The sequence below is a fragment of the Sapajus apella genome, unplaced genomic scaffold (genome assembly GCF_009761245.1).
Source record: "Sapajus apella isolate SASKATOON/1434 unplaced genomic scaffold, GSC_monkey_1.0 scaffold30, whole genome shotgun sequence".
NCBI classification, from domain to species: domain Eukaryota; kingdom Metazoa; phylum Chordata; class Mammalia; order Primates; family Cebidae; genus Sapajus; species Sapajus apella.
The window spans coordinates 15,590,789-15,616,938 of NW_022436970.1; the positions used below are offsets into that span (position 1 = coordinate 15,590,789).

A 26,150-nucleotide genomic window follows, 5' to 3' on the forward strand; every position below is an offset into this window, starting at 1 on the left:
GACAGGTAATTAATTCCTCTATATAGTATGTCTCCATTAAAACTGTACTGCATCTAAGAATAATGTCTCTATTATTCAAGATTAACTTTGATAATTTACAACTTAAATCAATAAGTATGTTTACAATCTCAGCATTGTACAGCTTTTTCTAGAAGTCTATTTACCTGTGAAATTGTTTAAAATAACCTAGCTAATTCTAATGATGAATTGAGTGGTTCTCAAAGCAAATGCTATAAGAATGAGTTTTGCAGTTCTATTTCCAACATTTCTTCTAAGCAAAAAAAAAAAAAAAAGTGGTTTCTTGGTTTTCTTTTGTCTTTAAGGAAAGGACTGAAAAACAATAGTAACTGGCCCACATTTCTAATTCGTTGGGCTAAAGATGTTTAAACAACAACGCTAAAGGAGTTGACGAGTTGGGGGGGAACCAGTTTTCACAGGATAGTCATAATTTTTACAACAGAAGGCATAAAACTGAAATACCAGATTAGCAGAATATCTTAATTACCAATAAAACAGATTTTATAGCATAAACACAACTTATCTACTATCTCCACAATATACAATGGGTTGCCGGATTCCACAAGGCACCTGGAATAAGTAACTGCAGCAGGCTCTGCCCCTCACATGCTTCCAATGGACCTTCCACACTGCAGCCAGTCACAGTTCCTCAGCCAATCTCATCAGGCACTTCCCTGATTAAAAGCAATCTTTTCCTGACTTCAGAGGAAGTCAGAGCTACTCAGCACCATGTCAAAAGCCCCCTACGAGAAGATCCTCATTTATCCCACCGGTTTCTCTCCACTATTTGCAACTCACATTTCATGCTCTAGGTGCTTCTGTTCTAGCTACCACCAGCCCTATCCTTTATCTCTGATTAAAACTATCCATGCCTCTTTGTCATGGCTCACAGTTCATTCTTAAGTCTCCGCCAGATTAAAAACTATATATATTATTTTATTTGCTTGGCCAAATCCTACTTGTAATTTAAAACTCAGTTCATTCAGATCTACAAAAAGCCCTCACTGAGGCCAGGCATGGTGGCTCATGCCTATAATCGCAGCACTTTGGGAGGCCAAGGCAGAAGGATCACCCAAGGAGTTCAAGACCAGCCTGGCCAACATGGCAAAACTCAGTCTCTGTTAAAAATACAAAAATTAGCCAGGAGTGGTGGCACATGCCTATAATCCCAGCTATTTGGGAGGCTGAGGTATGAGAATTGCTTGAACTCGGGAGGCAGAGGTTGCAGTGAGTCAAGCTCATGCCACTGCACTCCAGCCTGGACAACAAAGTGAGATTCTGTCTCTCAAAAAAAAAAAAAAAAAAACCCTCACTGACATCCAAGTTCATAGTTCATAGTGATGGCTAGAAAAAATACAAAACCTCAGGTGACCTTGAAAAATAAATTGTGCCTCAGTTCTCTAATTTACAGGGTCATGATAATTAAAAGACTTTATAAATAGTACTTAGTGTCTGATATACAGCACTATATTTAAACCATCTCAGTTTAACTGTTATCCCTCTATGCTTATCTGTTTTACTAATGTCACATTAAAAGTACCTATCACTCACGGGCATGAAAGCACTACATCTTACTTATTTGACACCCCAAGTGCCTAGCATATACTAATAATAGGCAATCAAGAAATGTGAATTAAAATAACTGTCTTTGGAATGGTGGCAGCCGCAGGGAAGGTCTATGTAATTAGAGATCCCACTACTCCAGTTATCAATTCACACTCTGGTCCAAATATCCTTAATGAGCCCTTACTGGATACAAAGCCTTATAGTTTCTTTCACAATCCTCTTAGCCCTTCTTGAAGTCCTACCAACGCTCTACAGTTCTACCAACAAGTGTTGATGTCGAAGTTACCAGTTCATAGCAGGTCAGATGGGAATTTAGAAGCAATGAGTCATAAAGATGAAAAGACCACTTTTCAATAACTGCATGACAAGAATGACATAGAAGAAACGCTGAAAAGGAACAGAAGACAGACCTAAGAGTCTAGGTTATCTGGTAGGAGGTGAAAGCTCCTTTTTCCTTACACCTTGAACCTATCTCAGCACATAAATAAGGAAAAAACAGACCCAGATTTGATGGTGGAAGACTAGTGGGAATGAGATGTGACACATTTTAAGTCAGCATAACTAATTTTGGTGAAAACATTTTTTCTTTTATTTACTTCAAGTGATATAAAATATTCAATTTGGGGGGGAACTGAAATTCCCTTACATACTGAATCATAATTCCAGACAGAACTGATGCTACTGATATTAGCACTGTGTAGAAATACCTAGAGATTTGACAATATATCCTCAGGTACTTAATTTCCAAGTTGGTAACAACACATTTATTATTTTGTTTCTTTAATGATGCAACAAAAATACTGCTTCTGTCTTTCTTATGAAAATTGGCAAAAGTATGAACATTAAGAAATTCTACTTGTTTGCTTCTTTTAAAATATAGGCAAAGAAAAGAGACATTTATTCTTTTTAAACAAGTAAAAGAAAATCAAATATAATTTCAAGTACTTCTGTTTTATTTAGCATTTCTAACATACCAACTGGCACTTGTACCACAGAATTAACCTTTAAAGTAAAAATAATTCATTGAATCATAAAGTACCAGCAGCCAAAAGTTAAAAGTGAATGACTAACTTTTACAGATAAATGTTCTGGCCAAGAAATTTTAAGTTAATTTAAGAAACAACTGATAAAGCATTCCTCACACTTCAAAGGAAAAATTTACTTGTTGAAAATCTTCAATATGTGAAAAATCTCCTAAAAGTACTAAAAAATAGTGTGATAATCTTAAGGATTAAAGAAAAACCAAAATTAAGAACTATTCTCAGAAAATAAAAGACTTGAAAATATACCTATTTTAAAATATGCAATTTGTTTCCCTTTTCAAGAGGTTCATGTTATGAAAAAAAATAAAAGTTTGGATTTCTTTCTTACATGGGTATTATTATTATTATGTAAATATCTATTTTTTTTAATGTTCAGATCTCTATTCACAAGGCCTTCAGACAGCCTGTAACAATGTTTAATTAAATATAGACCGACTTACATCAAAATAGCATAAGGAGAAAAAAACTGACAGCTGTATAAGAGTCAATATATATTTTTATGACTAATAAATTTTTATTTTACTGCCTCAACAAGGCAGCAAAAAGGGAGGGAGGGAGGGAGAGGGGAAGGAAGAAAGGTAGAAGGAAGACCAGACACTAGGAATTCACATTAACAGAACAGATAGAATACCAAATCTTCAAGTCAGGCAAGGTTATCAGACGACAATTTCAAAACGAAAGATATAAAATGACAAATGATTTATGATACTTTGAAATGTTAAAAAAGACATGGTTTCCAGTTACATGGAGACATGCACTGGTAGTCCATAGATCTCTTAAATACTATGTTGAAATACAACATTCCTAAGGCTAATACTGTATACAGGTTGATTACTCATACAAAATATTACCTATGAAAACACTTCTTGCAAAAAAAAAAAATTTAATGCCATATTTTCTAAAATTACTCTTCTGATATACAAACAGCAAAAAACAAGGTATCCTTCTGATCTCTCCACACTTTGAATAATTATTCTAAAGCTGATCCTGAATTTTCACCGTGGATAATGTACATTTAAGCCCCTAATAACTCACAGATAGCCCAGTTGCTTAAATGACATAATTTAAAACTTTATGTAAAACTTCCAATTCTGGCCCTGAAGTAATAACAAGGACTTCTCCTGTCCTTCCCAAGAAATTAACTAGAAAGTGGCACAGTAGGCAGTGCAGGACTGTGATGCCAGAAAAGGAAAATAGGCAATCAGAGTCCTACTATTAAAACAAGTACTGTACAGCAAACACAGGCAAGGGAAACCCAAAGAGTCTGACAGTCTCAATGACTTTAGGAGACGAAGATGCTTCTGGAAGTTGAGATGGTTAGGAATTGTGGGAGAGCTATGCAAAGAAAGAGATTCAGAAACCTAAACAAGTTTTCATCTAGTCCATGCTGAGATTAGGTGGCTTAGATTATAGGAAGATACTCTATAAGCCAAAAGTGATCACTGAGATTTAAACTAAACAACTCCCAGAGCTCACACAAGACAACAAAACTCAAGCTTCAACCAGCCAGAGCAAGCAGTCATCACTAATGACTTTGAACATTCAATAGAAGTCCCAAAGGGTCACACTTCAGGAGCAGTTTAACCCCAAGTAAAGGTTCTTCTAGATCAGGGTTTCTCAACCTCAACACTTTCTCAAGGTTTTCTGACATCCTGTGACAAAAAATTATTTGTTGTGGAGAGCTGTTCTGGCTGCTACCCACTAGAAGCCGGTAGCTCCACTCCAGGTGTGACAATCAAAAATGGCTCCTGATATTGCTAAACATCCTCTGGGGGGCAAAATTACCCTTAGTTGAAAACTGCTATTTTAGACCCATTCTAGGAAAATTTTTTTAAGTCTTGAGAAAATCAAACTTCTCTGCAAGTAACATAGTCACCTGTCAGTCTCAAACTTCTGGGTTCAAGTGATCCTCCTGCCTCAGCTTTCCAAACAGCTGGGACTACAGGTATATACTTCCATGCCCAGCTAATGTTACTACTTTCTGTAGAGATAAGGTCTCGCTTTGTTGCTTAGGTTCATCTCAAACTCTGGCTTCAAGCAATGCCCCCATGTTGGCCTCTCAAAGTGCTACTAAAAGGGCAAAATAAAAAATCAAGACACTTGCCGGGCGCGGTGGCTCAAGCCTGTAATCCCAGCACTTTGGGAGGCCGAGGCGGGTGGATCACAAGGTCAAGAGATCGAGACCATCCTGGTCAACACGGTGAAACCCCGTCTCTACTAAAAATACAAAAAATTAGCTGGGCATGGTGGCGTGTGCCTGTAATCCCAGCTACTCAGGAGGCTGAGTCAGGAGAATTGCCTGAACCCAGGAGGCGGAGGTTGCAGTGAGCCGAGATCGCGCCATTGCACCCCAGACTGGGTAACAAGAGCGAAACTCTGTCCCCCAAAAAAAAAAAAAAAAAAAAAAAATCAATACACTCAACATGGTACTATTGAAAAGGTCCAGCATCCAATCAGAAATGACTACACATATCAAATACTAAGATCCATAAAGAGAAAAATCAGCCAGTGGGCAAGTCCCAAAGCTGAAATACTCAGATGCAGAAGACCTATATACTGACAACTTCAAAACATTGCAGAGACAAATTAAAGAGCTAAAAATGAGGCCAGGCACGGTGGCTCACGCCTGTAGTCCCAGCACTTTGCAAGGCCAACCTGGGCACTTGAGGTCAGGATTTTGAGACCACCCTAGCCAACATGGTGAAACCCCATCTCTACTAAAAATACAAAAAATTAGCCAGGCATGGTGACACACGCCTGGAATCTCAGCTACTTGAGAGGCCGAGGCTGCAGTGAGAGTCACTTGAGCCCAGGAGGCAGACATTGCAGTGAGCTGAGATCATGCCATTGCACTCCAGTCTGGGCAAAAGAATGAACTCTATCTCAAAAAAAAATAAAAATAAAAATAAAAATAAATAAAGAGCTCAACAAGCGAAGACGTATATACAGTATTCATGGATTAGACGACTCAATACTATTAAGATGTCAATTTTTCCTGAACTGATCTACAAATTCAACTCAATTCCATTCAAAACCATAGCAGGCTTTTTTTTTTTTTTTTTTTTTTTTGTATAAATTGACAAATTCGATTGATGTTGAAAATACATTCATTTTGGCTAAAATAGCCAAAACAACTTCCAAAAACAAGAACAAAGTTGAAGGACTTATACTACCTGACTTCAAGACTTGCTATAAGCTACAATAATTAAGTCAGTTGGGTATTGGCATCATAAGACAAAACTGATCAAATAGAGTCCAGAAGTAAACCCATATACAGTCAGTTGGTAAGAAATTCAGGAAAGAAAGGATAGTCATTTGAACAAATAGTGCTGAGAAAATAATTGTATACCCATAAGAAAAAAAGTTCATTCCTTACCTTGTACTATATACAAAAATCAACTCAAAATTAATCAAAGATCTAAAACCTAAAACATATGTAATGCTTCTAAAAGAAAACACAGGAAACATTCTTTGTATCCCAGGTTAGGCAAAGATTTCTTAGATAAAACATCAAAAGCATGATCCATAAAAGAAAAACTAAGAAACTAAACCTCATCAAATTAAGTATTTCTGCTCTTCAAAAAGCTAAATGATCATCTCAGTAGAGACAAAAGAGATCAGGTAAAATATAATAATGATTCATGATCAAATTTCAATATACTAAGAATATAGGAAATTTCCTCAACTTTATAAAGGCATCTATAAAATACAAAAGTAGTAGAGCTAATATTATATTTAATGGTGAAGGATTGAATGCTTTCCCTCTACGATCACAACGGAGGCTCTCACCACATCCATCCAACATTATACTAAAGGTTCTATGCCAGGGTAATTAAGCAATTTAAAAAAATTAAAGGGTATCCAGATTGAGTGGAAAGAAATAAAACTGTATTTATTCACAGATAAGATGATCTTAAAACTGTTTTTATTCATAGATAACATGATTTCATAGGTAGAAAATCCTAAGGGATCTACCGGAAAAAAAAAAAAAGAAAGAAAAGAAGAAAATAAACTTATCAGAACTAGTAAGCTCAGCAAGGCCACTGAATAGAAGAGCAATACACAAAAATCAATTGCATTTCTATTTACTAACAGTGAACAATCCAAAACATTTTTACATTTTTCATTAACAGTGGCATTGAAAAGAATAAAATACTTAAGAATAAGTGTTTTAAAAAGACCAAGACTTCCTCACTAAAAATTACAAAAGATGCTTAATATCATCAGTCACTAAGGAAATACAAATTAAAACCTAGTAAGATACCATTACACATTAGAATGCCCTCTCCCCAACCAGGAAAAAAAAAAAAAAAAAAAAACTAAACATAATAGATGCTGGAGATGTTGAACAACTCAATGTCCATAGGAATGTTATTTGTAATAACTAGAAACAATCCAAATGTCCACCAACAGGTGAATGGATAAACAAATTGTGGTATGCCTAAACAATGTTACACCACTCAGAATAAAATGAATAAACTACAGTAAGCCTTCGCTTAACATGGTCAACATGTTCTTGGAAACCGACTTTAATGAAACAGCATTACAAGTTCCATGCCATTTCACTAAATGCTGATGAGAAAAAATAATTGGGTGTGTTATAAGTCTGTTTGTTTAAAGTCACAGTTTCCAAAAACCTATCTACGATGCTGAGTGAGGAATTGCTGTACTGATACCCTGGCCGCATGGCTCGGCCCAGTGTGGTGGCTCATGCCTGTAATCCCAGCACTTTGGGAGGCTGAGGTGGGCGGATTACTTGAGGTCATTCTACCATAAAGACACACGCATGTGTATGTTCACTGCAGCACTATTCACAGTATCAAAGACATGGAATCAACCTAAATGCCTATCAATGGCAGACTGATTAAGGAAAGCGTGGTATACATGCTCCAATGAATACTATGCAGCCATAAAAATGCATGAGATCATGTTCTTTGCGGCAACATGGATGGAGCTGGAAGCCATTATCCTATGCAAACTAATCCAGGAACAGAAAAACAAATACTGCATATTCCCACTTATAAGTGGGAGCTAAACAATGAGAACACATGGACACAAAGAGGGGAACAACAGACACCAGGGATTACTCGAGGGTAGAGAGTGGGAGGAGGGAAAGGATCAGAAAAATTACCTATCGGGTACTATGCTTACTACCTGGGTGACAAAACAATCTGTACACCAAACCTCCATGACACACAGTTTACCTACATAACAAACCTGCACATGTGCCCCTGAACCTAAATAAAAGCTTTTTAAAAAGAGCATGCCCACTTAAATAAATCTACCCTAGAGACATAACTGTACATTTATGAAATAGCATAAGCACATTATTTATTGTACATAATTAACAATAATATCCACCAGTAAGAGGCTGGGTTAACAAATACACAATGAAGCATTTGCTATGTATAAAAAAGAATGAGATAATCTCACGTATAGATAGATAGGGAATAATCCCCATACCTACTATTCTGTGCATGCAGGACATATTTTTAAGTAATAAAAATAGGGTGCAAAAGAGTGTATACAACATACTACCTTTCATGCAGGATGTGGAGAGGATAAGAACCTACATACTCAGTTGCTTACATTTGCAAAAATAAAATAGCAATAGAAAAAATAAGCCAGAAAATAAAAATGACTACCAATAAGGAAAACATCTTAAAGGTAACTGAATGGCAGGGAGGCATCTCTGAGCTACATTTTTATGAAGGAAAAACAGTTCCCAAAAGTGAAAACAAATATAATTGTGTGCTGAATTGGTAACAGTAGCTTTAAGGCACAGTATTTTGAGTATATATCCTTAATGAGATTAGTCAGTGTCAAAAAGAACTGCCAGGAAATCTAGAACTTTTTATTAGAGTTGTTCATAGTAATGTAAATATTGCTGTTCTGAAACTATTTTACGTATGTTTAAGGTCAAAGCTAATAGGCAATTATGCTGACATTGCTAGGAATGAAGACTTTCTACAAGCAAGTACAAGGATAAGAAAAAGAAATTTAAAATGAGAAAAACAGCAACATAAATTCACGATCTTTAAATACATGTATTTCCTAATTGTTCGTGAAAGGAAAGAATGATATCACAGTAGCTATAAGCACCTCTAATGGCCTGGTCCTGGTCTTAATATACCTTTCCCTATTAGAAGTAGCCAGAATCTTTGGAAAAATAGGCCTGCTCCAGGCTATTTATAAAATAAGTCTGGGACATACTGAGTCAAAAAGAAAAAAGATTTTGAACACTAATGAGACAATGAAAACCACCTTAAAAGAACCAAAATTTTAAAAAATACTGTTCCCTATATCCCAGAGAAAATATTGATTCTCACCATATCTATACCAAAAAGGCTGCTGTCATCCCAGATATCTGCTGAAACTGCTTCACCAATAAGGGTCATATCCTCTGCAAGCAATTCCAGAACTCTTATTATCATTTGTCTGCTACCTAGGAATACAAACAGAAAAAAGTAAAGGAGAAAAAGTTGCTTAACTTTAAAATAATCAGTTGAATACCATTTTGCTCAATTTTCTAGTTAGTCATTCTCTAAATTTTTTTCTTTTTTTCTAATGTTCTTAGAACTGTAGGGAAATCACAATCAACAATCACACTTAAGGCTTCTGTTCCAGTCACAATACTACTTTGCTATATAACAAATCAAACACATTTATAATTGGGAAAGATATTGAAAGTAGCAATAATCTAACAACAAGTACTGTGAGATAGATTAAAATATTTTTCAAATCCAGAGACCATCTATGTTACATGTAGTATGTAGCAAAGCACCAGAAAAGTTAAGAAAACGTATTCCAACAATTTCTACTTAGTACCAGAAGGCTTGAGCCTTCTCATAAATTAATATTTTCCCACACAGGAGTTGCCTGGGAAGCTAAGCTTGGACTGGAGCAACTAAAGGAATAAATGAACATGCTGGCACTTGCTAAAGAAACTTCAAGAAACTCTATTTGTACTCACCTTACACTCCAAAAACTTCCCAAAGTCACACCCACCAGAGCAACCTCGTTTCTCCACAGGCAGAATAACAAAGACTCCACTTCCATTATCCTATGTGAGATGAACATTCACACAACACTCTCCCGCCCCACATCCCAAAGGTTAACTTCTAATGAATCAAAGTAAAACAAACTACCAGAATGGAAGGATCTAGATTAATTTTTTCACTAAAACAGCTGGAGCAAATTCTCTTAGAAATTTCTTGGATACTGAACAGTTACAAATCATGCCATAATTTACCACAAAAGGGCAGAAGAACATTTAGAAGTTTTTATGTCCCAATATATAGCTTTATAATTATCAATCTGACTTTTTAAAGCAAATTAAGAAAAGGTTAAATGCAGAATCATTAAAGTCTAAAACTGTTCTTCTCAGCATACCAGGCAGATAAACATATGTACTGTATGATGCCAAAGTTCAGATTTTCCTTCATTTCACATTATTATTATATGAATTAATATACAGTCCCAACTACTAGAAGCACTTACTCACTGAGTAAAAAGTATGGGTATACAGTTTTCCTCAGGATAAAAACATTTTAAATGTTTTCCAAATATACACCTTCCTACTTCTTTCTCCCCCATCAACTCCAGGTAGCAAAAAATAGCCATAGGACTTAAAGAACAATTAACTTGGAATGTATTTTTTTACTTTGCCAGTATAAACTTAAAACGGCAAAACTTGCTTATATTTATATCTTGACAAGTTTATCAAATGCTGAAAATGTACAGATTTTGAGAATAAAAATCATTACTGCTTTCTAAAACTTTCTTAACCTTGCAAAATGCTAAAGTATTTAGATCATGGACTTCAGATTCAGAAGAATTGTGGTTCAAGTCCCTGCTCTTAGCTGTTTGACTTCAGGCAAGTTTCTAAACCACTCTAAAACTCAGCTTCATCATTTGTAAAAAATGGAGATAAAATTAGTAACCACCACTATTGGAAGGATAAAATGGGTTGAAATGAGGAGTGCACAAAATAATGCACAGAAAACCGTGTATGATGGTAGAACACAGTAGGGACTAAATACATGGTAACTGTTGTTTTATTACTAGACTCAGTAGGCATCCGCCATATTGCTATTGCTGTTACCACTGTTCAGTAAAATTACAACTAAATACCAGTGTATATTTCAGTAAACTCTTCAAATTTTCCTAGCACATCTCAACAAAAAATGTAATCTCAAAATATTTCTCGGTTTTTAAAGAAAAATTACTACAAAGGTAAGAATTCAGCTTTGAAGTTGTTTTTAACATGTTAAGTGGCTGAAGCAGTCAGAAATGATTGATTGGAAAGAGTGAACAACTGACAGCTATTCCAAAAATTTCCAAAGGGCAAAGGCCAAAGGTTTTTTTATTCTGGTCTATTCATGCCAGTCCACCTTTTATAACATTCTGGTCTCTCTATGTTGTCAGTGCTCAAATTTAAAATAGCCATACAATCCAAAAAGAAAAAAGAAAAAAATAAGATGACAGAAAGAATGCAAAAAATAGATAAATAAAAATTCTAAAAATAATAACACGTGTGAAGGCCTGTGCCAATAAAAACCCATAAACTGGAAGGACTAGCTGAACAGCCTTCCATGGCATCCATATTTAATTTAAAAATCATAAAGACCTTATTATGTTTTTAGAAATATGTATCTCAAAAGTTAAGTAAATATAGATTTCAAAGGCCCTAATATAGAAGAGAAGGAAAATCCTAGAAATATAAAACAAATACAAACTATATCAGAATTATAATTTCAAAAATAACCAACCAGTTCTTAAGAGAGGAACAGCTGATTCCAGAATTGATACACAAAACTGGGGAAGACTGAGCTGCTGGAATTGTAGTTCCAATGTGTCTTCAGTTTCCAGCTCTGGCAGATCTATGTGTCCCATATCCAAAGGTGAATGAACAGATATCCTAGAGTTTATATGAGCGTGACTACTACTTCCACTGCAAAATAAACAAATGATAAACCTTGTATATAGCAAGTCCCCAAACAGATTTACTGGGTATTTGCTGCCTGGCATATTAGAAGCCTCATACAAGTCACAACTCTATTGCTTCATTCAACAACTCTGGTCAGATTTGTAGAAACTTTGACAAATATATGAAATTAAATTCCATAAAGATGACTCAATGCCGGGCGTGGTGGCTCATGCCTGCAATCCCAGCACTTTGGGAGGCCGAGGCAGGCAGATCATCTGAGGTCAGGAGTTCAAGAGCAGCCTGGCTAACATAGTGAAACCGCATATCTACTAAAAATACAAAAAAAAAATTAGCTGGGCATGGTGGCACGTGCCTGTAATCCCACCTATACGGAAGGCTGAGGCAGGAGAATCTTCTGAGCCCTGGAGATGGAGATTGCAGTGAGCTGAGATCACACCACTGCACTCCAGCCTGGGTGACAGAGCAAAACTCCATCTCAAAAAAAAAAAAAAAAAAAGAGAGAGAACTCAAAATTGCAAATGAAGCCAAAAATGCATGGATACTTTGCTTTTCAGGCTGATATCTCAAAACATGTCAACATTCCTATAGTAGCAATCAATATTAGCACTGCTAACCCACTCATTTCTAAAAGAAATCAAGCAGATTAATAGGAAAGCTCTTCTGTAATCAACTTGTAAAGACAAAAACGATAGTTCATACAGTTTCCTAGATTTTCTGAGTTTCACCAACTCTTCTAAGTAAGCCAGTGTTAGCAAATGAAGGATCTTTCCAGAAGAACATCATGGGAAACGTGTTAGTTTACTACATTCAACATCAGTGTGATAACTTCAAAAATGCACCCCCAAAAATGGAACATCCCATCATCTTTGGCTTTCTTCATTAAAAAATTTTTACCTTGGATGTAAAGTGGTAGAGAAAGGATTTAAAAACTGTAGAAAAGCTAGAGCCTCACATTTACAAAGATCCTCAAAATTTTTTATTTTTGAGGTGATCCACAATTGAAGCTGAATCATAAGAGATATATTAATGCTATGGAACATTTAAATCTGCCCAAATTATATACGAACATTGTCATTTCTTCAATTTCAAGATACCAAGCACCCCAAAATATGGAAACAACTCAGGCTTCTCTGTAATTCTGAAAGGCCACGTGAGGAAGCTGTTCACTCAGGAGTGAAAACTTATAAGCATGCAGCACACAAGAGAATGAGGCAGAAAGGCTTCATACGGATACAGAGAACATGACTGTCAACCAGCTACATCATTAAGAACTAACAGCACAGACTCTATCACATTATTTAACCCTAGCTCTGCTCTTTATCAACTGTCATCCTCTTAACCTCTCTAAACCTAAACCTCAGATTTTTCTGTAAAACGAGGATGATAATAGTTATAGCAATCTTATCATATAATACCAATCCTATTCTAGGACAAATAAAGGAGACAAAGTATGCAAAGCACAGGGCGTAACACCATGCACACAGCAAGCATGAATTGGTATTAGCTTGTAACAGCAGTAACAATACTGCAAGGAAATAATCAAGCCAACAAACAAATCCTCATCTTACTGAACACTTTAGAATGACACTAAAGAAGAGGCTAATATGTTTTTAACATGTTTGCAGCTGAAGGATAAAGTAACATACAAATACCACACCAATCCTTTTAAGCAAAGTTGGTGTATGAAAATCTGGGGGCCAGGTACTGGGGGCCAAGCATGGTGACTCATGTCTGTAATCTCCGCACTTTGGAAGGCCAAGATGGAAAGATCACTTGAGCCTAGGAGTTCGAGACCAGCCTGAGCAACATAGTGAGACCCCATCTCTACAAAAAATAAAAGGCTTAGCCGGCCGGGCACAGTGGCTCATGTCTGTAATCCCAGCACTCTGGGAGACCGAGGCAGGCAGATCATGAGGTCAAGAGATCGAGACCATCCTGGCCAACATGGTGAAACCCCATCTCTACTAAAAAACACAAAAATTAGCTGGGCATGATGGTGCGCACCTGTAGTCCCAGCCACTCAGGAGGCTGAGGCAGGAGAATAGCTTGAACCTGAGAAGCAGGGGTTGCAGTGAGCCGAGATCACATCACTGCACTCCAACCTGGCACCTGGTGACAGAGCAAGAGTCTGTCTCAAAAAAAAAAAAAAAAAAAGGCTTAGCCAGGTGTGGTAGTGCACAACTGTGATCCCAGATACTTGGGAGGCTGAGGCGGGAGAATCACTTGAGCCCAGAAGTCAAGGCTATAATCATGCCTCTGCCCTCCAACCTAGGCAAGAGAGTGAGATCTTGTCTCTAAAAAAAAGGAAAAAAAAACTGTATTTACACAAACAAATAAAATTCCACAAACTACAACTTGAAGGAGTCCTTATTTCATAAAAATATTCTCCATTCCTTTTAACAGTAAACTTATGCATTTCTTATAAGACTTACAAAAATATGTTTAAAATACTATCAAAAATGTATCTATCATTTAAAGCTATGCTTTTAAACTAGATCATATTCTGTTTGTGGCTTGTAAAAACAACTTTGCGGGTCAGAATCATTTCTTTTTTAATGAAATAGGAACAGAAAATACAGTTTGGTGTTTCTAATACGGAATTAGAATACTATTTTGTGGGACACATACACACGCATATACATATATAAACAGAGTATATATTCATGTACTAAGCACTGAGTTGCAATGTAATATTCATCTGTCCTTACTGTGGATCATGGTCAAAAAAAGGTATGAAGCCAGGGTTTAACATAAGGCCTATATCTGTGTTAATGTTTCAAAAAAAAAAAAAAAAAAGGACAGAAAAATAATTATCTCCCTCTGAAATTAACACACACAAGTTAACTGGCACTTCTAATTTCCCCAGAGACACTCCTAGCAGTCACCTCGAAGACACTGCATCCCAATCCTGGCCATCTCCTCTGGGTCGCTGGCCTGTGCGCCCAACCACTGAAGGCCGAGGGCTGCTGCTTCCGGGGGAAGGATTCTGGGAATGATGAGTACCTCTTGCTTCATGACAGTAAGATAAAGAAGAATTTTGGGAAACTGTGTCTGGGGAAAAAAAAAGAATAAAATTATCTCTAGTAGAAAGCAACTTCTGACTATGTAGTATTTATATATCATTCTTCCAAAAACATTAACAAAATTAAGATAGTAGAAATCCTTCTACGGGGTAAAAATAAAAGCAAAGATCAAACTTTTCTATAATTATTCACTTAGCACATTTAGGTTTACGTCTAACTGACCTGATTGCATGGGACCTTCTAGCTAATGGTATTCACTTACAACATCAAAGACTACCAAAGCAGAAAAACACAATATCATGCATTCCTCTGCTTCAAACTCCCTAAGAATGGCTACCTCATACTGTAGTCATAAATTAATGCAAAATGGATCAACAACCTAAATAGAAAAGCTAAAGCCATAAAGCTCTTAGCAAAAAAAAAAAAAAAAGGTGTAAATCTTCACAATCTTGAATTTGACAATGAATTTGCTAAATATGACCTCGAAAGCACAAACAACCAAAGAACACACAGATAAACTGGACTTCACCAAAATTTAAAACTTCAGTAAATCAAGGAACATTGCAAGAAGGTGTTAAGATAACTTACAGAGTGGGAGAAAATACTGGCAAACCATATACCTGATAAGGGTTTAATTTTCAGAATATATAAGTAACCTAAAACTCAATAATAAAGGAAACAGTTCTTGGCCAATTTTTTAAATGGGCCAAGAACCTTAATAAACATTTCTCCAAAGAAGATATATGAACAAACAATAAGCACATGAGAAGTCATCTGAGATTCATTGGTCATTAATCATTAGGTCTTTAGAGAAATGCAAATCAAAACCATAATGAGATACTACTTCACAGCTACTAGGATGACTATGATTATTTTTAAAAAAGAAAAAAAAATGAACAGATTAGTGATGATGTGGAAAAACTAGAAACTTCCAATATTGCTGATGGAAATGTAAATGGTACAGCTGCCGTGTAAAATAGTTTGGCGATTCTTCAAAAAGCTAAAAATAGAGTTTCCATATGACGCAGTAATTTCACTCCTAGGTATTACCCAAAAGAACTGAAACCAGGCACTGAACAGATACCTGCATGCCAATCTTCACTGAAGCATTATTCACAACAACTAAATGTGGATACAACCCACAGGTCCATCAACAAATGCATAGATAAATAAAATGTGGGCTTATACATGCAATCGAATATCATTCAGTCATAAAAAGGAATAAAGTTCTGATACATGCTACAATGGGGATGAAGCTTGAAAACATTACAAATAAACCAGACACAAAAGGACAAATACTGTATGATTCCACTTAGATGAGGTACCTAGAAAAGACAAAAATCAGAGACAGAAAGTAAATTAGACGTTACCAGGAGCTTTGGGGAAAGAGAAAATGAGGAATCACTGCTTAGTGATTAGAGTTTCTGTTTAAGATAATGAAGAGGTTTAGAAACAGTGGTGATGGTTGCATAAAAATGTAAATGTAATTAATGCCACATATTGTACACTTAATGTTTATAATGGCATATTTTACATTATATTTTACCCCAATTAAAAAAAGAATTAGGTAATAAAAGCATTTACAGTCAGAGAGAGGGGAAAAATAAATAAACTAAGAGCTTCTCACTACACTTCAAAGAAAATACAAAATCCTTACAAAGATCTGCAAGCCCCAATGTACTCTGGCCCCTCACTACCTCTCTGATCTCACCTCCTTCTCCTCTCCTGCCCCGCTCACCGCACTCCAGTGTCCTGGGCTTTATTTCAGTTGCTCAAGGACATCACCCTCAGTGCTACCTTGAAGCCTGACCTCCCCTGGGAACACTCTTCTTGCATCTCTTCAAGTGGACAGTTCCTTGTCTCCCTTCAGGTCACCTCCTCTGAGAGGCTTTCCCTGGCTATCCTAAATGAAACTATGTTTACCCAATCATGTTCTGTCATATCACCCTTTTTATTTCCTTCAAGTACTTCTCCTTATCTCAAGCAAACTTGATTTTTTGTTTAACATATAAGCTCATAAAGGGCTTGGATCTTACTCATTTGTTCAGTGTTATACTTCCCTAGAGACTAGAATATCAGGGGCATAAAACAGGCAATAAATAAGTATTATTAATTACATTAATAATTCTTTAGAGATATCAGTGATTTTTAATCAACATTATAACTCTTTTTCTGTTGAGGTATGGGGTACCCAGAAGCTCTCTATTATCAGTCGTTTGCATAATCCCATGCCCTCTAATACCTAGAATAAAACCAAGGTAAAACATAAATATTCAAGTAGCACAGGATCCGTGAAAACCCCAATGAAATAGGGATAAACTAGGAAACATGACAAATGACTATAACATTTGACTTTCAATGTATATTCTATAAGCACACAAAAGTCCTAAATTGTAGATACTGTTTTGTCAAAGCAGGTCTGGTACTCGATTTGGGCATTAGGTGGCGCTTTTTCTCTGAAAAGTCTGGCATAGCTATAACACTGACTATCTCCCACGTTGCATAAAAATACTTTTCATAAAATTCAGATCAATATTTTTCAAACAAAACAATTTATTAACACTATATGTAACTTGCTCAAATGCCCAGAGTCCTACATGAATAGCCACACCCAGAATCCTAGTCACTACATCCCAACACTGTTCATATAGAATCTCTGCAAGTCTGGCAGAAAAGAAAAACACCTTCTAAATATCTCTTATCCAAAAAAAAAAAAAAGGCTCAAGAGATCATGGTGGTTTCTGTCATTCATGCAGTCTGTAAAGATAATCATTTGAATACATTTAGGAATGGGGAGTTTATATTGTGAAATGCATACACAATAAACCTTAACAGTAACTATAATGGAAAGCTCCCAGAAGAATCTACAAATAACACCAGTGACTACTACACAGATAAAAATAAATACCCTGTTTATTGGAGAAAAAACCTGGATCTCGGTGAAAGTTAAGTCTGTTTCTTAAATATATGCACAGCTGCTGCAGGCAGGACACTGACTGTAATGCCAGGCGATGCTTTCCATCTCCTCCAAAGGCCAGTTTCAACAGAGATAAAAGGCTCTGAAATAAAGAAGAGCAGCGAAAATGATTAAGGGAACAAAGTGCTCAACTTCAAAGAATGTGGAGCTTAGGTAAGTAAGCTTAAGTGAATAATCAAGAGAAGTAAAAGAAGCTGCCAAATATTTGTAAGACATTAGAAACAGAAGGGGGCAAAAATGACTCGGCATAAGGCAAGAAGATGGGTCAAAATAAAATAAGACATCATAATATTTAAATAGAATAGTCAGTGTTTCCCAGTTCTAAAATCTGTTAGTCGAGTAACCATTCTGAGAGAAGACAGGAATTATCCCCCACTCAGGACATTACATTACAGAGAACGTTTTAAAAATCACAGCAAGCCCTTTTCATCTCAAGCATCTAAATCATTTGACCACATTTTGGTAATTAACAGCTTTCCTCTGCAATCATTTGCCAGCTTTGAGCCTATGTATTAACAGTTGCCACCCACTCGAGTCCACTTCAGCCCTGTGAGTGTGAAGCGAGAATGCTGAGGCATTACTGGCTGCTGTGGAGACGCCACAATCTTCCACCCTGGATCCCTCTCCCTCTACCATATAAGCAATAAACTAGAAAAAATAAAAGAATCCATCTATGTTACTCACTGCTACTATATTTGCCCAGCATGTAACACTGTGCATTAAACAAACTAGATACTCAAGAAGCAATTATAGAGGGCACTGACCTGAACAATTTTTGGCCTTTGAAGAAAAATCTCAGCAGGAAAATCTTGCATGATAACGTCCTTCAATAGTTCACAGGTGTTCCAGATTAAAGTGTGGTTACTACTTCTTAAAGAGCTATAAAACATAGTGTTAATCATTTTTAAGAAGAGTTCATCCGTTCCAGATTCTAAGTAGCCTACTGACACAACAACTCCATTAACAAACCTTCAGGTCTCAGCTGAGATATCATTTCTCCAGAAAAGCCTTCCTAGATCTTTTCCCTAACCAATAAACAACTCTAGGGTAGTGCTTCAACCACTGTCCATTATTTCATGATATTAAACTGGTTGTCGATTTTGCATTCCCCCCGACCCTCTTAAAGAGCAGGAACTACATCATACTAACCACTGTACCCACAGAGATTATCATAAGGCTACAGAATGAGTTCAATGAGGTCAAAGAGCACAGAATTCTAGAAAATCTACCAAATAAATTACGAAATGAGACAGAAAAAACAGTTAGTACAGAGGTAAATTCTAAGAATTAAAGTCCTCACTAATCTTCCCTACTCAAGGTGAATCCGATTAGGACTCCCTCTTCTCCCACACAAAGGACGCCTATTGACTCCACCCACTTAGGATTGGCAGTTGTTCACTCCCCACCCCAAAAAAAGCACACTCCTTCTCTCAGCCCAGTTCCATTACACTATCCAGCATTCACCATGCAGAGGCAGGCATTAGAAATTACCACCATCTCTGCTTCAGGGACTGACTCAAAACTGAGAGATTAGACAACCTCCTAACTCTTTCCTGTGTGCACTCAACGTCTTCAATATGTTGTTCCAAGAGAATTCACTGATGCTCTTGGAAGTGTCATCATTAAAAATAATTTAATAGCATCCAACTGTAATCTGGCCCTAGCGCTAATAAATTGGTCTTTATTGTCCAGATTTATACCCCCAAAAATGCAGACAATTCGTGTATTATGGCATTCATGAAACTGTGCAAAGTGAATCTGTACATTAAAACACTCTCCAAATTTCCATATATCAGCTATTTACTCTTGTAGATGGCAATCAATTAACAGTCATTACACAGCGTAAGACTGGATCAGTGGCACCCAACCATCTCTACATGGTATAATTCGTCTCCTAATGAAGCCCATATTTTGAAATGTATTCTGCCAAAAAGCCTACATTTATGTTTAATTTTCCTTTTTTATTAATCAAAGGCATAAGCAGTGGCCAGTAAGAGAATCTGGTCAATAAGAGAAAATTCCTGTCACCAAAGACTATACAAGATTCCAACCACAAAAAGAAACTTGGGCCAGATGCAGCAGCTCACATAATCTCAGCAGTTTGGGAGGCCAAGGCAGGCAGATCACCTGAGATCAAGAGTTCGAGACCAGCTTAGCCAACATGGGGGAACCGCACCTCTACTAAAAATACAAAAATGATCTGGGCAGGGTGGCACGTGCCTGTAATTCCAGCTATTCAGGAGGCTGAGGTACAAGAATCACTTGAACCCAGGAGGTGGAGGTTGCAGTGAGCCAACAGCCTGCTATTGAACTCCACCCCGTGTGATGGAGTGAGACTCTGACTCAAAAAAAAAAGAAGAAAAGAAAAAGAAAAAAGAAACTTGATGTGGAAATTGATTAAAAGCAAATAGGAATTTTTCTGGCTTGCTTTTTAAAAAACAAAAATCATTCAAATATGACCATTAATACCTTTCATAGCCACTAGTATCTTTTCCTGGAAAAACATGCAGTAATAACTATCAAACAATGACTATAAGTGAACAAAAATACCTAAAAATACATCAAGCACTGTACCTTTCATTAGAGGAGAGAACATGTCTATCTGTGGTGGTCAGGGGTAGCCAAGGAAATACAGAAAACTTCAAACACTTCACGGTCTGATTTACTGTCAATGGAATAGCAAATGTTAAGGTATCAAAGAATAAAGAGATGACAGATTCACAACGTTAAGGGTAAGGTTTCTCTTTAAAACAAGTCTGAACATAAAGGCTATATCATACAGTAACCTAAAATACACCAAACAAGGTCAGCTGAAAATTTGTTCTAACACAGGATAAATTAGAGAGTTCTCTTTTTGTAATTGAAACAGAATTTATATGATATTAAAATAAGTATTCGAAGAACAGCATTAAACACAATCCAATACAGACTGACATACAAAGTTTCAATTAAATTTTCTATTTTACCCTGAGGCTGACCAGAACATCAAGCTTAAATTCAACATAAAAGGAACTGACATTTAGGGAAAACTTCAACTTTTAGAAATTAAAAATGATAAAACATAATGATATACTATGTCTAGTCATGTTTAAATATCCTATATGGTGTCAAGTGTTTTAAATCTCCATGAAGATGACTTGAAGACCGTAAGGTTGAAAAACAAATATCAGTGTTCAAACAAGATTAAAAGAACTCCAAGAAAGCAACACAGTTTTAAACTATTTCCATGCAAGTTATTTTTAACAGATCTTATATAGTACAAGTTAAGGTGGCAACACTGAGAAATAGCATCTACATAAGTCCTTCCAAACGGCAGTCTTTCTGCCAAATGCTTTGAAAAGAGCATGGAATCGCTAAATGTGGATAGCAGTATTATTAAATTTCCAAACATAGCACAGTTACTTCTTTCAAAAGTGCTAACATAAAAGCAGGATTTACTCTCTAAGGAAATAAGGAGAGGTGGGTGGAGGGAAGGACAGGCTTACACCACACAGTAAAAATGTGTCCAAAATAAGCCAGACCATCAATCAAGACAAACTGCAACTCACATAAAAGTGTAACAATCTCAATCCCCCTTAATGTTTTCATTGGCTTCATTCAGATACCCATCCTTTACCAACCCTAGAGACTCCTCCTCCCTTCAGATGTCCCTCATCTTGATGGAATTAAGCCTCTTAGCCGTCTGGCCTCAAAAACAAAGCTTGCTACAAGCCTGACAAAACTTTTCAAGAATGAAAAGGTAAAGTATTCTAATGGCTTAACAAGTTTTCCATTCTTCCTTATGAAGTTATTCCACCTATGAGTTTCCATGAAAGCTTTTTAATAACAGAGACTTCCAAATGGAGTTTATTTGAACATGTGATGTCAGCAGGTATAATCTCAGACACATCCTTTTCATCTTAACTATGCAGGCAGGAAAATGGTAAGTATGTGATTACTTAACTGTTTCCTAACTGCCTCTTCAAGGACAAAGTTTTCAACCTTTCTAGTATCAGCGTCTTTACCAGTAAAATGGGGTCACTAATCATACCCATCTCAGACAGACTCAGGAGGATTCATTCATTCCTGCAAGGATATATACCGAGTGCCTAATACAATCTGGCATTGTTCCAGACACTGAAAATAAAGCAATGTTCACAGCTATTATCAAACTTCCAGCAAGGGAGACAAACAAAAACTAATAATGTGTTAGGAAGAAAACTACACATAAGAAGTGATCATTGGCTAGAATCATCAGGAAGGTCTCTGATGAGGTGGCATGTGAGCTAAGACTGAACATAGCCAGATGGATGGACAGGAGATTCCAGATTCCAGAAAAAGGGTTCTAAATTCGAATATTGTAATTAACTGGTGTGAGGAAATGGGAAAGGAAGAAACTAAGATGACCTTCAGTCTCTGGCAGGAGTCACTGGATAGATGGTACCATCAGTAAGCTGGAGAACAAATGAGATGACATATGTGAAGTGCATGGCACAATACCGCAAATAATTCATGTCTAGGCTGGGCACGGTGGTTCACGCCTGTAATCTCAGCACTTTGGGAGGCCGAGGCGAGTGGATTGCCTGAAGTCAGGAGTTCGAGACTAGCCTGACCAACATAGTGAAACCCCATCTCTACTATAAATATAAAAAATTAGCCAGGTGTGGTGGCGGGCGCCTATAATTCCCAGCTACTTGGAGGCTGAAGCAGAAGAATCACTCGAACCCGGGAGGCAGAGGTTGTGGTGAGCCGAGATCCTGCCACTGCACTCCAGCCTGGGCAACAAGAGCGAGACTCTGTCTCAAAAAATAATAATAATAATTCACGTTTAGCAAGCACAAAGTACTACTGCCACTACTACCATCTATCTACAGAGTTGCTCAAATATGTTTAGAATAACACAAAATTTTATCATTTAGACTCGATATCCTAAACTAACTTGAAACAACTAAAACACTTGACAGTAGTTTGGTGCTGAAACATTTAAGTTTGGTAAAAATACATCTTCACCATAATGAAGAAAAGTCCATTAATTTTCAATTGACCAGGTCAACAGGATTTACTTCCCTACATATACACACCCACTGGTCGTGGCGGCACTTCCATCTGCTGGAAATTACTTTTATCTTGGGGAAAATATCCTGTTAAGATTTCAGGGTTTTTTGATAATTCTGAAAAGAAAATAAACATTAGTGCATTCTCAATTCCTTATTTCCTAAAAGTGAACCTTTCTTCAAATAATAATGTTCTCTCTCAAGTATTGGAATCATTTTTAAAACTTTTTTTAAAAAACTCCAGCTTTTTTTCTCTGAATGATCTATCTTCCTAAAGAGGAAAACATGTGCACATTGAGTCAATTTCCAATGAGGCATTTTCTCCCACTCTCACTTTCACTGTTAGCCAAACACAGTTATTTGTTAAAAAATCTGCTACAAAGTATTTAAGGACTACTCCTCTATACTTCCTAATCCTTCTCCCTCTCCCTTTACTCCGATTATATAGTTCCTAATCACCTCCATTTTCATTCATATCTTTAAAAAAAAATTGTCAAAAACAAAGGAGTCAAACATTATCTTTCAAATACCTTTATCCCTGTAACATAAGATTATACGTTCAGCAGTTCAGCTCCAATGAGAATGAGGAAAAGGCCAAAACTATAATTTGTAATTTTATGTTTGATGTTTTCATGCCAATAGTTCCTCAGACTAATAAAGAAAACTAACAATTAGCCCCCTAAACCATTCCTCTACTCTCACCTGCAAGGAATCAGATTAAAACTCACAATGCAAGATTCTACTTTATCTGTGATGTCTTAGAAACTGTAAAATATGTTGTTAGAGGTCACAGGTTTGGGAGCCAGATAATGCAATATTAGAATCCTGCATCTGCCACAGATGAACGCTCAAAAATATGCTGTTATCGTCAAAGAAATAATCTGTCAAAATGGTCTCATAAAAGCAAAGTCACTGGCATCCTTTAGGCCTGACCAAAAAAGCAATTAATGCAAATGTACCATCCTTTGACTAACAGTAGAGGAAGGGGAAAAGGTCAAAATCATTTAAGTCAACACAAGAAAAATAAGTTTGAGAAAGGTGGGAGAAATATTTTTTAAAAAATATCTAATGTCCCTTTCCTTAAAATTTACCATTAGAATCAACATACTTATATTTTAACAGATTCCATCAAATTAATTCCAAAGAGTTACCCATTTGATTGGTTTGGTATGTGGCAGAAGATGGTGCAGGAACTTCCGAAGGAAGAATAAAAAGTCCATCCAGAATGCCATCAATTTCAGCTTGCAGATTTGGCTCCACATTAGATCGAAGCTGAGATAAGAACTCTACTGCACCAAAATCAACCAAATGTTGGACTGCTGGGGGATACTAAAATAAAAAGAGAATGGTCTTGAGAATTACTATATCAAAATTCCTAAACTTTAACCTTCAGTAATCAAAACAAGAAATTATTTTTGGTATACCAGATGTTCCTTTTTTGAAAAGAAAATTAATGGCTCTGCCCGAAAGTAAGGCACTTCCATAAGGAGCACATACACCTACAGAGTCATATATACAACACTTGACAACATTTATGAAAGATAAGCCAACACAATGCACACTAGAAATGCACACTATCAATCCCTACTCTTATTTTTTAAATTAGCTACTTTTTTCCACTGACGCTCACCTTCTGGTCCCACCCACATCAGTCAACAGGATGTCAAAGTAGTAAGATTCCTCTACCATTGTACAGTGATTTAGTTTTGAAAGGTTGAACTTACACTTTGATATCTGACAACTACCTACTGTTGAGGTAGTATAAGAATACAAATCTAAAAGCATATGGGAAAGCAAGTTAACATGGGTATTTATGAATCATGGTTATGTAACATCATTTTTAAACGTGCTCCCTTTCATACTGACACATCTAATTTTTAAGATGTAAATATCAGAAGATAAAATATAGACTACAAATAGTAACCTCCAAAGACAACTCCAAAAATCAGAACATAACAAAACTCAAAAGAAGTTCTGTGTTACTTCTGAGCACAGCAGAGACCATGTGGGATTCAATATCACATATCAAAGATGAGCAATATATACCCAGATGAATTAAAATTCAACCTTTCTGATTGTTAATAAATAAATTAATTAATTAAAAAATAAACTTTTAACCCCAGTTATTTAACTTTCGATGAGTGTTACAATTAAACGACTACGAAACGGTCCGCTCGTCTGATTATTTTATTTCAAAATGATCCTACCTTAACCAATCTGCTTAACAGATTGAGAACCTCTTCCTTCATTGGAACGGACGGGAAATTGAACCATTGCAGCAAATGAAGAAAAAGTTGCCTCTCCTGAATGAGATCAGCGTGGCAGATTAAGTTGTGCTCAATCTTGCAGAGAATACTCTTCAGAGCGCGCTCCCTGATCTCGGCCAGCTGATGACCTGTCAACGCACAGCACAGAAAAATGTCCCGACTGCAAAGAGACGCCTACCCAGGCTTTATTCTAAAACTACGTTACTTATGTTGCGGGCAGGAGCGGCGTGAAGACGGAATAAAACAGCTTTTTCAGAGGCAGGCCGCTGGTGCCTTCGGGACGGGAACCGCGGAGTTTACACAAAGTCCGAGATGGGTCCCCGGGGACTACCCTAGCAAAGCGGGGGGAAAGAGGGAGCAGTCGCGGGATGACCGGCCGCGGAAACGTGACACAACCATTCTCAGGAAGTGACCAGGACAGGAGGGTGCCTTGGGCGAGGGGCAAGCTGACAGTTACCGAGTTTCCTGATGAGTCCCGCCGGGACCATCTCGTCCCCTTAACCTGCCGCCGCCGGAGAATTAAACTGCCGCGCCACTGCGTCCGGCCACAATTAATGTCCTCCGGAAACGCGGCCAGTGGGACGGTGGGTTCCGCAGTGTGTGCGCCGTGCAGGAGAAACAGACATTCCGTGAGCCGTTCACAGCCCTGGCGTCGCTAGGTTAGCTTACAGCCTCACTAGAATCACTACTGCGCACTTCCTGGACTGCAGTCTCCGTCGCAAAAAGGGGGAAGAATAAAGCAAAAGGCAAGATATAGAACTCGCGTTGGCCGCCACGCACGTCGGGAGTTGTAGTCCTGGCTCGGCCGTGCTCCCTGCACCGAGCTCCGGGCCCGCTGCGACGCCCTGACGCCGGGCGTTCCGGCTTTCAGCGCGGGAATTCGGGCGCTCAGCGCGGGCTGCGGAGGCCGCGGTAGGAGCCCCGCCCACGCGCCCCGCCTCCTCGCCCGGCAGCAGATTCGTTCCCGGCCCTGCCAATCTGGTTCTCAGCTCCCAGAACGCCACGATTTAGAATGTAGACTTCTGCTTTGTGGCTGTTCTCCCCATCCCCGACCACCAAACGACGCACCCTGTTTAACTGTGAAATGTACCTGCAAAGTCAAGCAATGCCTTTGGATAGCCAAGTTCAGATATGAACAAGCAAGCTGCAAAAGCCGGGTGGGCGGGTATGAGTGAGCAGAAGGGAGAAACGGGGCTGCAAAAAGAGAAATAAAGGCGGGGCGGGGGCGGGGGAGGGTGGATTTGCTGAATGCCACCAAAGTTTATTTTTTTGC

At 37.5% G+C, this 26,150-nt stretch overlaps 1 protein-coding gene across 3 annotated transcripts in view; it reads right to left on the reverse strand.

Moving 5' to 3' along the window:
• RTTN (rotatin) overlaps positions 1-25,718 on the reverse strand; it is a 180,009-nt gene extending 154,291 nt beyond the window's left edge. The window contains exons 1-10 of one of the 3 annotated variants that reach the window (XR_004273607.1): positions 25,335-25,718; positions 24,818-25,005; positions 23,762-23,939; positions 22,638-22,727; positions 20,152-20,242; positions 18,342-18,456; positions 17,509-17,659; positions 14,463-14,628; positions 11,399-11,580; positions 8,957-9,072 (exon numbers count right to left, since the gene is read on the reverse strand). Coding sequence is in view for 2 of the 3 variants with exons in the window: in XM_032293725.1 (XP_032149616.1) it covers positions 8,957-9,072; positions 11,399-11,580; positions 14,463-14,628; positions 17,509-17,659; positions 18,342-18,456; positions 20,152-20,242; positions 22,638-22,727; positions 23,762-23,939; positions 24,818-25,005; positions 25,335-25,365 (1,308 nt within the window). In the remaining variant the exon portion in view is untranslated. The remainder of the gene's footprint in view (positions 1-8,956; positions 9,073-11,398; positions 11,581-14,462; positions 14,629-17,508; positions 17,660-18,341; positions 18,457-20,151; positions 20,243-22,637; positions 22,728-23,761; positions 23,940-24,817; positions 25,006-25,334) is intronic. The other 2 variants (XM_032293725.1, XM_032293726.1) reach the window with 2 other exon arrangements.
• Between the last annotated feature and the right edge of the window lie 432 nt (positions 25,719-26,150).